This window comes from Ascidia mentula, chromosome 9, assembly GCF_947561715.1.
Source record: "Ascidia mentula chromosome 9, kaAscMent1.1, whole genome shotgun sequence".
In the NCBI taxonomy this organism is placed as follows: domain Eukaryota; kingdom Metazoa; phylum Chordata; class Ascidiacea; order Phlebobranchia; family Ascidiidae; genus Ascidia; species Ascidia mentula.
In genome coordinates, this window is record NC_138574.1 from 2645665 (window position 1) to 2661781 (window position 16117).

At 38.2% G+C, this 16117-nt stretch overlaps 2 protein-coding genes across 2 annotated transcripts; both read left to right on the plus strand.

Moving 5' to 3' along the window:
* Positions 1-2127: 2127 nt before the first annotated feature.
* On the plus strand, positions 2128-2649 carry LOC145913806 (uncharacterized). Its single transcript, XM_083001566.1, has one exon. The coding sequence runs from the start codon at positions 2128-2130 to the stop codon at positions 2647-2649; it is 522 nt and encodes a 173-aa protein (XP_082857692.1).
* Positions 2650-13767: 11118 nt separating this feature from the next.
* On the plus strand, positions 13768-15774 carry LOC145913811 (uncharacterized). The gene has a single exon (XM_083001573.1). The coding sequence runs from the start codon at positions 13768-13770 to the stop codon at positions 15772-15774; it is 2007 nt and encodes a 668-aa protein (XP_082857699.1).
* Positions 15775-16117: the final 343 nt, after the last annotated feature.

The following is a 16117-nucleotide window of genomic DNA, read 5'->3' on the forward strand; positions in this document are numbered from 1 at the left end:
TTTCTTTGGCTCAACTGTTTTGAAACTCATATAAAAAAACGCGTTGTGCATATATCCCCCTTTTCAGTCCGTTTCATTTTGTCATTAACACAAATTTGTGTGTACCTGTATTTACAATTCAGTAATAAAGTGTAGGCATTGTTACTTGCGTTATTGTGGCCTGCAAACCTTGACAAACCAATTACCTAACCCCGGTAACAATCCTCACCAGAAACCCTTGCCAAATACAAACGGGTGAGAACAAACTACTACTACTAACTCATGCTGCTATTTGAATCGGCCACGAAGCTAACACTCTTGCTGATACAGCACATCGCGCTTCACTAGCATTCAAAGAACTTCTTCCTGTCAAGTCGACAAGTCTCGTTGAGCTTGAGGAATTTAACTCGCTGTGTCTGAAACGTTATTGAAGAATTTGATTTCCCAGCCCAGTGGTCCAGCGGGTGAAAAGTTGTATGCTCAGCAACCTAAAGGCATATGGCATTGAATGTACTTCGTACACACATGTTTTTGACAAATCGCTATTAGGCTTGAGTGTCGCTGTGAATTAAAATGAGATGCATATCTTTTAAGTATCAATTGAACAAAAGAATAAATTCGCCTCACCCTGCGTTTGTTGACAAATTTATGGTCGACATTGATACAAGAGTAGAAGATCCAAATATAAAATTATGTATACGCTTGCGTGATTATTTTTCTGCAAACCCATCCAAACCTGAGCTGAATTCCCAAACACCGTTCAGCACCAATAGTGACAAAACAAAATTGCTTCCAAAATTCCCCAAAAAGCATTAGCAACTGCCGACGCTTTTGTGTGCATTCATCCGTTATAAAAGCGTGATACCTGCACGTCAGGCTGCTTTAGATTGTTTGGTAGAAGATCGCATATCAGAATTTCTATTTAAGTTTCCAACGGGAAATGCCTTTCTTTTGTCCTGTTTCATAGCTGGTCACAGAGCAACCGGTAATGCACAAGTGTCATTACGGTGGAATCAGTGTTACTAGTGCCAATTTAGGCATGCTTTAGTGTGATTTTGAGTAAAGCTATTTGAAAGTTTTAAGTTTGCGAAAGTTGAACAAGCCGGCATCTCGTCTGCACATTTAAGTCCAAATATAACTTCGGGGCAATAACAAAATACCAACCATGCGCCTTGATAAATTGCAACTCGTGTTACTCTGCGAAAGAATGGGTTTAGAGGGAGTTATAAACCCATTCTATTGGAAGATGGAAATAAGGTCATTTTTCCGACATGAAACAATACACAAGCTGTAAGTTTCCGACACATACTGAAACTATTACAATCTAGTTAGCTTGTTAAAACCTATGACAACTGTATCGTGAAAAACTGTCTGTCGATTGTCAGGGCAAGGATTGCACTCCAACCAGTGTTCCGCATTGGTAGATCGTTTGAAGGTACAAACACGTCTTGCTCGGTTAGGATTTGTTCGGTTAGGTATTTTAGGGGGCGAATTCTTGCTGTAAGTGTCGGTTTCAAAAAGCAGTCATTTTTGGTGATGAAAGATGCTGTATTAGTATTATTCATTTTTTCAGTTTTTGGTTTTCTGAGTAAGTCAGATAAACTTTTCGGTTTTTTAAGTGCATCTGCGTGCCGAGAAAAACTGTTATTTCTCTTTTATGACAGCAATAGCTGAAATGGTCGAGTGCAGTGACGTAGCCAGGCCGAAAAGTTTGGTGGGAGGCAAATCTTAGATGGGTTTAAAGAGAGTTGACGTTTTTGGTTCAAAACATTGCTTTACGAAGCAGAATGATTTAACGCGCTTAACGGCGGGGTCTGTGGCCCCTTTGGCCCCTTTGGCCCTTGGTTTCGGAACGCGCGGTAGCTTAGCGATGGAAAATACTCTACCCGACTTTCGTGTGGTGCCTGGCCATCATTTTTCCATTTCATTGCTGCGAAAAGGTAAAACAAACATGACAAATTACGTTGGATTTTTCCATTTAGTTTTATGCAAGATACTGTGGCGACCGAACTGTAGTGTTCGCCTGTGCATTAAAGCGTGCTATTTTTTTCCCCGTGTCGCGATTGCCGCCTTATTGCCGCGACAGCTTTTCACCCACAAGCGAACGGCTTGGTGGAGGGATTTCATCGCCATTTAAAGAGCGCGTTGATGGCGCGTCTAACTGACTCCAATTGGTTGGACGAGTTACCGTGGGTGTTACTTGGTGTTCGTACCGCACCCAAAGATGACCTGCAGGCCTCTTCCGCGGAGCTTGATTACGGTACTACTTTGACCGTTCCTGGTGATTTTATTGCCCCTGCAGGCGACTCCACCGTCAAGTTTTTGCCGTCATTGCGGGACACATTGCAACGAATTTTGCCGCAGCCGATGTCACGTCACGCCAACCTTCGGCCGTCCGTCCCTTCCTCGTTGAGGACCAGCCCATATGTGTTCGTTCGTCGCGACGTTTTTAGACCTTCGCTGACCAGACCATACGATGGCCCGTACAAGGTGTTGCTAGCGTCGGACAAAACTTTCACTTTGGACATTGGAGGTCGTTCACAAACGATTTCGATCGACCGTCTTAAGCCGACTCACGTCGACATTACGGTACCATTTCCAGTTGCCGTACCCGCAGCGAGAGGCAGACCGCGGCGCAATGTACGACCACCGCAACGCTATTCAGCGTGACACTTGCCCGCTTCTGGAGGGGGTCCTGTGGCGACCGAACTGTAGTGTACGCCTGTGCATTGAAGCGTGCTATTGCCTTTTTCCCGTGTCGCGATTGCCGCCTTATATACTCATGTTTATTGTGTTGCTCGCCCCTTTCTAACTTTCGCAATAAAGCATCAACCGCTTTCATACAGTATTTCTTTTTGTTGCGATAAGTAAAATTCACATTTACGAACATTGTAAAAAAAATCACAAATTTCGTTAAGGTCGAGTTCGTTTCCGCATACTTGCTCATGCAAATAACATATCTTGCACATAACATCGCACAATTTAAGAAAAGGTTACTTGGTATATCAAAATGAATTGCAAATAATTTTTCTGAATCTGTTAAATTTAGATTTTGTCGAATTCTAGCGCTTAAACATGAAATAACATCTTCCCAGTACACAATGACAATGGGGCACAAACAAAAAAGATGACACACAGTTAACGCAACTTATTTTCTTAAATTATCAGAAATTTTCAACTATCTAACCCCCTCTAACGGAAATTTTATTTTCTGAAGCCATCACACGGACATCAATCTTCGTTAAACTATCCACTACTACAATCCAAAGCAGGGTACCACCTTCCTGAAGCTAAGTCCTTCGTTACACAATTTCACAGAACATCATAAAGTAGTTTTGCTGCTTTTTATTGCGATTCTGAGGACAACAATTCGAGAAGGCCCTGAATCCTTTGATTGTGCAATGACATAAAATATATGACTAAAACACATATTTGGGAATGTGAATCACCAGCCTGTAGTAAACCTTTTGGCCTACTATGTATGCTATGCCACGATTATAATGTTGAATTTTACATAAAGTTACTCCTTTCATTACTTTTCTATCATTTTAACCTCTAAACAGATCTGGAGAGAAACAAAGCAGATTTTCAAGGACACAATCGTTATGTACAAATATCGTGCAAAACTACATCCACAAATATACATGTAATTAAATGACAGACACGCAAACTAGGCTAAACATACAACACAATCCATAATTGCCGCACATGATAGCAAAAAATACTTTATGTATTCCTGACCAATGGATCTCGTTCAGGCTCTTCTATTTCCATAGCAACAGGTTCGAATCCTTTCACGTTTTTTGATCTAGTTTTCTTATCGTGCTTGTGAGTTGTATCCTTTAACTGGTCGCTCGCTTGGGGTGTTTTTTTATTTCCTAACCTTTCCAGTGCTGGTAGGAACTTTGCAATCTTTTCATCCTTGTTATTCTTGACAAATTTACTGTTCAAAAATTCGCTGATATCTTCATTGGTGATATCAAGGTAAAAATGGAAAAAACCCAAATCTTTCATTGATGCAGCAGAAATCATACCTTTTTTTAATTTTATGCTTATCTCTTGTGCTCTTTCTTCAATACTTTTACGAAGTGTTCTAAAAATTTCTGCTTCCTTAGTCTTTCCGCTTTGTTCGCAAAGCAACAAAAACAATTCCAAGCTACAAGTTATTGTGCTCAAACAAGGACCGAATTTTGCAGAAAGGACACCGCAAATCAGACATATCACAAGTGACAAACAAACCTGGACAACAGCAATAACATACATTATGTTAAAGGAGCTGTATATGCACGTGTATGTCTTGTTGCAAGTAAGTGCCTCACTTGTGCTTTGGTATGTTAATAATGAGATGTATACACCAGCTATTATGAGTGCATTTGCAAGACTGATCGCGTTTCTAATAAAGTAAGCATTTAGAAAGACATGTTGGAGCTGTCTTTTGCTCTGGTCAACGACTACATTACTCTCAGGTTCTTGAAAAGTATGAACTAATTTTCTAACTGTTACAATCTGTTGCAGTGCAAGAAGTTGTTTATATGCTTCAACCATTCGGACACGATCCACTAAATCCTGATCTGTGTTTGTAAAATCTTCAGTGTCTGTAAAAACTCCAGGGTCATAAATTTTACTTAGCTTTTTGAGTTGGTCTTCTGGGATAAGATCTCTTATTGTTTCAAGATAAGTAAGGTGTTTATCCAATTTTTGCATTATATCAACGAAATTTACTGTTTGGTCTTTATTTGTACCAAGCCAACCAAATCCATTTCTTTTCTGACTAATTTGTTCCAGTTTCTTCTTGGTTTCATTTTTTCGTTGTTCGAAGTAGTTGCGCAACTGTTCTCCCGTTCCTTTATATATCACATTAATATTTGGTGAAAAAGTTTTAGGAAAACCACGCAATGATTCTAAACTTTGAAGTTCTTTACTGTTTTTACATAACTTTATTAAGCAAATTGCATCAGCTTGTATCATATCAAGAATGTGAAGCTTTTTTTCTACTGATTCAACCATTCCCTCATGTAGCTTGCGAATATTCTCAATCTGGCGCAAAGCCAGAAGCTGCCTCAAGATTGAACATGACTCACGACTACGAGAGATTCTGTGTAGTTCATTAAGATTGCGCAATGCTCTATGAGGTGGTAATGTTAATGTCCTAATATCAAGAGTTGGTTCGTTTTCGTCATTAAATTGTGTTGTACTCTTTCTTTGCGTTGATGTTGATGTCTCACCTTTATCAGGTGGCTCGTTTTGGTGATTGCAAACGTTTGTTATCAACGCGTCCAACTCAAATGACATATCTCCTTCCAACACATCCAGCAATTCCAAATGTTCTTCATGAGGTTCTCCAACTAAATTATTCACTGAGGTAAATTCGTTCCGGTTTGATTCAAGTAACATAAATGGACAATTCAAGTCGAATCCAGGAAACGCACCATAATGGCGCACAACATCCTTGAGCAACTTCTGAAGGTCTTTCTGCCAAACAAGATCAGTTTTCTGCGGTTCGAAAAATGCCTTTAAAAAACTTCTACACCCTTTTTTCTCTTGGAATGCTAATTCTGGTATGTCGGACGAGTCAGGAGATGTAACGACAGTGATAAATTCATTTACCGAACAGTCGAAACTAGAAACAAGTTGTAACAGTTTATGCAGCTTGGCAATCTCATTTCTTACACCAGGAATGTGTTCCCAAAAGTTCATTGCTATATACAAGCAAGTGGTGAACAGTACACAAATCCACCAAAAATTCAGCAGCAGAATATTTGCCTCGTTTTTGCATTGTACGTTTACAAATAACATTTTGGAATTTGTAAATGATTCAACGTCACTTTCGTTGAGGGGAAAACAATGCATAACACTGTTGTCCGTTTTGTACAGCAAAAATATGTTTGAAGTGACTATTGCTATCATAGTATATGAGCGTACGGTTTCCCACCATGGCGTCAAGTTATAGGATGACAGCAAGCTTTTTCTTGTATAAATATCACTCAACGACATATCCACAGAATAGAACAAACGGACACTGATAACTTGCCAGGCTGGTTTCTTTTTTATTTCTGATTTAGCAACACTGCTTCTGCAAATACAAAGCGCAAAGTGACAGAATTTTGCCCTAAAACAAACCTTCGATGTACCTAGTTATGTAACAAACTGAACAAACTAATTGGTAACCCGATGCAAACACTACTCCAAATTTACTGTATCAAGATAAGTTTTAGACTTTTACGATCATGAGTTTACAGGGCCAAACGTGAAACTAAGTGAATTTTAAGACGCACAGTAGCGCAGAACTGAACCAAACCAAACCATAGAACTACAGCACAGAAGTAAGCTGCGAGCTGATCTGACGCACAAGGAAAGTTCCATTATTTAAACTAAAGTGAAACAAAGCAAATTGAAGAGATCTGAAAAGAGGTACCAACGGTTAGCGAACAGTTAACAAAAGAGATACAATAAAGGACTTTTCACACATCTAGCGTTTCTACGGCGACCAAAACAAACACGTTTAAGCTGGCCAATAAAATCGAGTACACAGATGTTGTGCACACAGATGTTGCGTGGAAACTGATAACGTTTGGAACTTAATATCACTCAAGAAACACTCGGAAATAAATGTCACACAGGATACGAAGTCGGATCGTGTGAGAGAACAACCGTTGCTATACCGTTACATTTTTGAAATGACACGCTGGACAAGACCCTACCTAAGAATGCCTTAACCCAAAAACCCAATAGAAAGAGAGTGATTCTGTACAATGACAAAACTAGCCGTGCAACCTAGGCCATATTTCTATCAATGCAAATGTCATGTAAAGTAAAATTACGTTACAGATCGCATTTTAGAATTTTTGTTAAAGCAAATTTTCGACGTTTTTGTCCTATGTCACAAAATGATTCAGTCCACGTCATGGAGCAACCGGTGTTCCACGTGTCAGTATTACGGTTGAATGAGCGCAGTTGCCAATGTCGATTTGAAAACGCTTTAGTGTGATTTATTCAAAAAGATGATTTAAACAAACAGCAGCAGAGACTCGTGTTTTCATTTTGCGAAAGTTGAATCTGGCGATGTGATGCGGCGGTAAAGCTTCTGTCGGATTTGATTGATAACTATCCGGATTTGTAACTGAAAACATCACTTACAAAATTGCACAATTGCCAGCATCTCGTTTACGCATTTGTGTTCCCAAATTAGTCGTGAGCTTATTGGCTCCATGGGCACTCACACATTACGTCACGTTCGCCGTAAGCCCTATTTTGTGGAAATATTGGGCCTATTGACTTATTGGTCCTGTCTTATTGATTTGAAACTTACTAGCAACAAATGAATACTCACGCAAGGTGTTGGTCTTGCAAACAACAGGAGTTTGTTTCGATATTTGTTCAATGAAAAGGGTAAACAGCATTGCTGAAGTGAGGTCATTTTGCCGACAGGAAACAAAACGCAGGCTGAGAGTTTCCGACCCATTCTGAAACTAAAGGCTGCATATTCTTTTTGACACGCCAGAAACTTCTTCATTTTTTGGTTGTTAGTGTACCTACACGCAGAACCAAGTAGTTTACAAACAGTTTTAGAGTGGAAACATTCGTATTTTTTTACCTTCGTCTTCTTCTTCCATGTTACCGTTGGGAATAGTGGAGTAATTTTGGTTGTATTTTGTGTCTAATATATGATAACACATCAGTTATGGGTGGCTACGATGACAGAAACCGAAGTTACCGTTGTATGAGGTCGGTGGATTTTACACGGGAGGTTCTTTTCCGTACATGTCAGGTGGCAACATATCTTCGAGGCTGAAAAAGATTTTTCAGTAGATATAAAAACTGATTGCAATAAATCCTCATTAGATAGTTGCACTTTCTGTATTGTTGTCCCAGGCCTACAATATCAGCCAAAGGTCGTTGAAAGATTACAAAACCAAAAAAATGCCTCTATTCAACGAACGCGCTCTAATTTTGTTGTCCGTGTCTGGTGTTTTGTAGCGCTCACTTGACCGCATTGTAACGAAGCGGATTAATTGCCTTTTTTCGCAGAGTTTCTCTTTTGCTGGTGTTGCGTGGGGAAAATACTACTACACAGGGTCACAAAGTTTTTTCCAAACTTGAACCACATATAAGTCTGTGTAAAACAGAAATCTGTGCGAACTTTAATGATTATGTGTGAACAGGGCCACCGCCTGTTATTTTTGGTTACATATTTAAGTTGAAATACTACACGAAATCGTAGCGTTAATCGCACAGATTTCTATGTTACATAGGCTTATATGTGGATCAAGTTTGGAAAAAACTTGTGCAGTTAAGGCTGCCAATATAATGTCTCATTAGAATGTGCAACAGGTAAAATGCCAACTGCATCCAGTTTAGCTGGTGACAATCCTCCTAAGAAGTCTCAGTCCAGCTGAATAGCATATTTAGCATTAATCTGTGTTTAGGGTTGCTATTTATTAATACATTAAACTTCTTAGTGCATCGGTAACACATCATATGGTGAGGAAGCGGTTCGTTAAGGGTTAAGGTTCAGCTAAGAATCATTGTAAGGATTAGATTAAAGAAGGGCTGGAGGTTTAACCCTGCACACTGTGTCAACTAGTAAAATCCATGCCAACGTGGTAAATTTTGTAGATATAAAAATTTAAAGATTTTGCTTATTTCGCTTCTGACTCGATATCTCTTTTATTGCTGGTATCTCATTACGTCAGGATTGTTGGTGTTTGAAACTTTTTTGACAGTCTGTAGCAGCTGATTTATACCGATGAGCACATTTTACAGATTGTGTGTATCTTTTACATAGTTACATTTTTGAACTACGTAGTTTTTCAGCGAGACTTACGATGCCTGTGTGTAGACAAAATACATATAAGACGTAGTCCTAGAGAAACGCCAGAAGAACCTTGGATTTGAAGTGTCGTGTTTTGACTGTTTCTAAATTTGCAAATTACCTAACTTAAAGCAGGATTTGTATGGTTGCTAATCCTCCACAGGTTGTAACTTACATCATTGAATGCCTGTGATAAGTTTCATTTCCATTATTTTATGGTTCATTTCCATGATTAGTCCATCTACGACATAGCATTAAATTTCCGTTCTCTTGATATTGGTCAATATCGGCAACTATTACCACAACGTTGGGCAGAATTGTTTGAATTACGCATGTATTTTGGCATGCCGGTATCATGCTAAGTTGCGAAAAGATGGTGAAACGTGCATACGGTCGAACACCTGTATTATAGCCTATATACTATCTATGAAACCATATAAGCAAGCCCCGATTGCGCTAGGATGATAATTAAACACTTTTGTGTTTACTTCAGATTTGTAGTTAAAGAGACTGCGAAGATTTTATTGTTCTCGTTTCTTTAATCAGCACAGTAGGTGGTGCTTCACTTTCTTTTGTGCCAATTGTTAGTCGTAAAGTCTGACTTCCGTTACCAGTTACCTATGCCAAGCCACATTAATATCGATGGTTTTTAGTTTTATGTAACTTACAATGGACAAGATTCTACATGCGAATATTGTGGATAAAATGGCTGTACCATAAAACTGTGGGGTTAAAGAAAAACTATTTCCATTTACAAGTCATTATAGTCTTCCAAATTATATGTACAATTTTATTCTTACCGAGTGCCGTTTGACGGGACACAAGTCAGGTACGGTAAAACTTTCTTGTTACAAACAAGCGTGTATAATAGAATACCAGGCGCACAGAACTCGAAAAAAGCAAAAGGAAATAACAAAGCCAGCGGAGCGTGTGGACACATTTTGAAAACAGTATACACTGCGTTTATCGCTGGTGACGTAACCATACGTTTAAGATCGTAATTACCGATTTTTTGCAGAATCTTATCTAAATCCCATTTGTTGGATGCATGATGAACCAACACACTCTTCTGGCACGCAATATATGCGGTTATATAACGTCCTGGTCCAAATTACCGGATTTGTATGATGATCATCGAGATCCGGACGGACCGGGTAATTCGGAACTGTCAACATTTCTTTCGGATATTAGTGGTTGTTCTTCACTAGCTTCCTCTTCTTCAAGGATAACAACAGATATATATTTCTTCTCTTGAAATTTTTGGGATTCGGACTCGAAATTCCGAACATTAGAAGCCAAACGTTCCGTTTCACTTACTCCCACTTCCGTATGGTCAACACCAGATGTAGATCCTCCACCACTTGAGGACTGGTCTCCTTTCCAAGCACCACGTCCATTATTTGTGGACTGGGCAGTTTCTCGATGAACACTTCTGTTTCTTAACGTTTCGAGTCCAGGAAGGAATTTTGCAATCTTTTCATCTGTGTTGGTCTTGACAAAATTACTGTTCAAAATTTCAGTCAAATCTTTATTTGTGATATCTAAGTAAAAATGGAAAAAATCAACATCACCCAATGATGCAGCCTTAGGCATATTTTTTTGTAACTTGTCTTGTATATCTTGATTTTCTTCTTCAACACCCTTGTACAGTTTTGTAAACGATTTCACGCCCTTGCTTTTTCCACTCTGTTCGCAAAGCAACAAAAATAAATCCAAGCTACAAGTTATTGCACAAGGACCGAAAATTGTGCAAAGGATAACTAACATCAGACACAGGATACAAAACAACAACATGACTTGTACGATAGTTATGACAAACAGTGTGTTGAATGAGTTGTTGACACACTTGTAGGCTCCATCGCACACAAATTCTGCACTTGGGTTAAGCAAAGCTCCGTATGTAATAAGAGCAAGCAATGCAACGATAAAACTTTCTATGTTTCTCCAAAAGTAGGCAGTTTTGAATAACCAAAGTTGGGACAGGCTGTTTTCTTGGTGTTCGGCGGCAACCTTGCGCTCGGAGTTTTGATTACTCCTGCGTAAATTATCAGCAATTTGGCTGACTGTTACTATCTGACGCAGTGAGAGAAGTTGCTTGTACGCTTCAACCATTCGGGTACCCTCCACTAAGTCCGATTCTACTCTTTCCTTTCTGCCTATAGTTTTTTTATCAAGATTCACCAACTGAATTTCCACTGATTCATTTCTCAAAGATTCAAGATGTTCTAAAATGTTAAGTTTATCGATATCATCTAAAAGGAACTCAAAATCTGGTAGACTTTCACCACAAAATTCACGGTATGATTTTTCAAGTTTTGATAAATCTACAATCCTTAATTTTTGCTTAGTTTGGGCATCTTGACACTTTCTGTAACCATCTACCAGGTTTGCTACTTCAGGATTTGCAGCACTCTCCTTGTGTAAAGATTCAACACGACGCAAATCCTCTAAAGCCTTTAGTTCTTCCCCGTTTTTCAGCAACTTTAACAGAAAAATCGCAGCAGCTTGAATCCTCTTCAGAATGTGAAGCTTCATCTCAACTGAGTAACTGATTCCCTGCGTTAGTTTGCGGATGTTCTCAATTTCATATAATGCTAAAAGTTGTTTCAAACTGTAAACTAACTCATCACGCTTAACACATGTTTTGTTGTCTGGCTTCGCCATGTCCTGCAGTGCTCTATATGGTGGTGGTCTCAATATCTCAATGGCAGGATGCTGGTGTTCTCTACAAGCCTTTGTTATGAACGTCTCCAATTCAAAAGACATGTCTTTCTCTGATACATCTAGTAATTTCAGATTTTCTCCGCAGGGATCTCTAAGCATATCTTTTTGGAAACAAAGTTAGTGCCAAAATCAAGAAAAGGTGAGGTAACATAAAGGCTTACAGCATCCTTCAGCAGTTGCTCCTGAAGAGAAGTGTCAGTGGGCTCTTTTGTCTGAGAAATGCCAGTGTTATCCGCTTTAACAAACTCTCTCACAAAGCTTCTACATCTCTGCTTTTCCAGCGATGTTGAGATGTCGGGTAAGTCAGGGGATGTAACTATAGTGATAAACTCATCAACCGACTTCTCGAAATTTGAAACAAGTTCAAATACCTTATGTAACTGGGCAATTTCATTTCTTACACTGGAAATATGTTGCCATATGCTCATTGCTATGTACAAGCAAGTGGTGAGCAACACCGAGATCCACCAGGAGTTCGACTGAAAGAAATTTGCCTCTGCATTACATTGTTCATTTACAAACAACATTTTGGGGTTTGTGAATGATTCAACATCACTTTCGTTGCAAGGAAAACAATGCAATGAGTTGCTATCAGTTTTGTACAGCAAAAATATATTGGAAGCGACTATTGCCAACATAAAGTACTTACGCATGGTTTCCCACCATGGCGTCAAGCCATAAGTTGACAACAAGTTGCTTGTAAGGCAAATATCACTCAGTGACATAACGAGTAAAACTTGCGGTTGCTCAAATAGTTTAAAACAGATAAACAACTGTGTCACAAATTTACTTATAACCTTTCCTTTCAAATTTCTCTAATTCAGCATAAATGCTTCTGCAAATCAAATAAATGATGTAGCGTTTTTTTCGTCCTATAGTTTTTTGTACATATCGCCAACGAAACTACATGATATAAAAGCGACAAACCTAAAATTACGTCATCAAAAACACGTGCCTTTTCCTTTGCCCAACTGTTTTGTAACTTATTGGGTTGAAAAACATATTGTATTATGTGCAAAACAGAGCCATAATAATCATTGCAGACAGGTGTACACACTGATCACATGGTTTGTGTGAGACCTGAGACGGTAGCGCTATCAGTTGCCAAACAGCCGTTAGACCATTCCCAGATAGCAAGGCTTAGTTGGGTAACCGTTGGCCAACACCTTTTTGGTTGGCGTTGGCTAATCGTCTAAATATATAATTGGACAAACGTTGGTAAACTGTTAGTATTCAAAGTCAAAATTTCCTTGAATTTCGTAAACTTGGTTGATATGTAAAGGAATTAGAAATCCATGGGTGTTTATTTGGTCGAACTGTTTGAAGTCTATACACAAACTCACTAGCATTTCCCCAACGATGGCGCTTTGTCGTAGATTTTCTGTTGCAGCGCGCCAATGTTGGCACTATATGTATCACATTTTGTTGTTAAAATGTTTGTGCGACTTGATGTGATATACGCAGTTGTGTACAATATTTACTACAAAGTCTTTTAACACAATGAAGTATAAATTTTTAGACGTAAGGTTTTTTTCCGACCAAACAGTTTGGTTTTTAGTGGTTTGACTTTTTTCATTTTGGAAATAGTTACTACAAAGTAAAACTAGCAACAAATTTTGTTTAGGCGCCGTAAATAGCGTTTTTTTCGATTAAAAAATGCTTTGCGGCAATGAATTTTTCAAAGCATTTAGACAATTTATGATTTCTATGAGTTGCACGCCTCGTCATTCGATTTCGCGCCCTTTCTTTCCTTTCGGTGGACAAAAGCAACGACGAAGGTTGGCATTAAAACTATGTTAAATTTTTGTTAACTTCATGTAAATGGAAGTTTTTAATTAATGTATAAATGTGCTATACTCTGCCGTTTTGTAATATATTTGTGTATATTAATGATGACCAATTAATGTAAAAAGAAGGTGACAAAAAGATGCACATGGTACAGAAAAGCCAACAAAATATTTGCTATGCTATACATTGGAACCAATCTTGGCTACACTTTCTTCTAGCTATTATATATTGTAGCAAATTTTGTGCTGTGCTACTGTTGGTGCATTTGCCTTGTTCTCTTAGAAACATTGGCCATTAAAAATTGTATGTCAAAGTTTAAATTTACCAGGTTCTTTTTGGTTGGTCTTATTTTGTATGCTTTTTTAAACAAAGCTGCATGTATTCAGATTTAGTAAAATTCAATAATTGTTATATGTGGTTGTACAACTGCAATAAAAAACTAAGTGTGTTATTTTGTACTGATAATGGTTCCAAGAGAAAAATCATATTGGACAATTCGACGTAAAGTTAAGCAAAAAGTTCAAGAGTGCTGTATGGAAATTGCTTCACAAAACGAAGCTTCCCCAAATCTCCATCCTCAAATTTTGGATTCTAATGAAAATGATGATTGTTGTTTGGAAAGTAGTGGTAGTAGTTCAAACCATTCTACTTATGATGTTAGTGCAAGTTCAAGTGACAATGAGTCAGTTGAAGAGAAACATTCAGATGATAATATGCTTTCTATAGACCTGGGTTTTAAAAATGATGCTGATAATTTCAACTTGCAGGCTGAAATTGCTTTGTGGGCAACTTCCTGCAAAATTACCCAATGTGCATTACATTCTTTGTTGAGTATTTTAAGAGTAAAACTTCCCGACCTTCCCAAAGATCCGCGCACATTGCTGGGCACATGTACATCATACAAAACAAAAAAAATTTCAAATGGGGAATATTACCACTTTGGAATTGGTACACGTATTTGTGAAGAGTTAAAACAGGTTTCTTTTTTGCCTGAATGTGGCAGCACTTTAAGACTGCAAATAAATATTGACGGGCTTCCACTGTTTAAAAGTACCAATGATCAATTTTGGCCCATTTTGGGAATGTTAATGGATTTTTCAAACAAAAAAACATTTCTTATTGGCATTTACCATGGCCTGACAAAACCAAAACCAATTAGTGCCTATCTTGAGGACTTTATCAATGATATGACATCCATTCAGAAAGATGGTCTACTGTTTAGCAACAGGCAGTACAGTGTTATTTTATCAGCAGTTATATGTGATGCCCCGGCTCGGTCACTGGTCAAATGTGTTAAGCAACACAATGGATATGCAGGTTGTAACAAGTGCACGGATCATGGCACTTGGATAAATCATAGAATGACCTTTCAACAGCATGCAGAACTGAGAACAGATTCTTCTTTTAAAGATATGATAGATGAAGAACACCATATGTCCAAGTCACCGCTTTTGTCACTTGATATCGGAATGGTCTCCAACTTTCCTTTGGATTATATGCATTCAGTGTGCTTGGGTGTAATGAAGCGCTTAATATTTTTATGGTCAAAAGGCCCATTGCCAATGCGAGTCAGTAGTCGACATATAAAAAGTATATCTGAGTCCTTGGTGTCTTTACGGCAGTATATACCCAGTGAATTTGCCCGGCGACCCAGAGGTTTAAATGAGTTTGAAAGATGGAAGGCAAAAGAATTTCGTCAGTTTTTGCTGTATACTGGCCCAGTTGTGTTAATTGATATTTTGGATCCTGATGTGTACAAAAACTTCATGCTTTTACATGTCGGAATATTGATACTTGCAAGTCAAAATTTACTTACACTACGTGATTACACACACAAATTGCTAACAGCTTTTGTTCAGCACTATTCTGCCTTATATGGAGCTGACAGCATTGTGTATAATGTACACAGTTTAATACACATCAGTGAAGATGCTAGAATTCATGGTCCTCTTGATACATTCTCATCATTTCCTTTTGAAAACTATTTACAATCCTTAAAGAAAATGGTTCGTAAACCACAGTCTCCACTGCAACAAGTTCTACGACGCCTTTCTGAGCACAGTTTAACTCCACCAAGCAGCGAAAAACCAGTAAAATTTCTTCACCAACATAGCAATGGTCCTTTGCCCGCCGAATGTGATTGTAATATGCTACAATACAAAAAACTGCAATTTCCTCAGTACACGATTGGTCTGCATGAAAGAGATAATTGTTTTAGAATTAATGGTCAAGTTTCCCTAATCCGTAATATACTGGTGTCACCACATGACAGTAAAAATTTGGTGTTTGTGTATGAAAATTTTATTGATCCTAAACATTTTTATTCTTATCCTGCAACTTCAGCTAATTTTGGAGCTTATTATGTTTGCTGTATGTCTGGAAAATGGCAAACTGCCCTGCTATCTGAAATTGAGCACAAGTTTGTTCGTCTTCCCTGCAACAATGGATATTTTGTTCTTCCAGAGCTTTAGTGACATTTTGCTGCTGGATTTAGGTTTCTTTTTGTATTAGTTTAAATTTTTGGATGCAAATTGCTTTTACTTGCAAAATTGATTTTGAAGTCTAAATACACTGTTCAAAGTATTATTGCAGTATATTATTTCCACTCATTTAATGCTTTATTACTCTTGAGAATTTGATTTTGAGATTGTGTTTTGGGTCACCATGGTGTTTCTATTGTTTCATTAGACTTTATAGTCCCGGCTGTTTTTGACTTTTTTAAAGTCTTATCAAAACTATACATATGTGGGGATAATGCCATAAACCCCCCCTAAAATACTATGGTACCTGTGTTTAACTATGTAAATATTTACA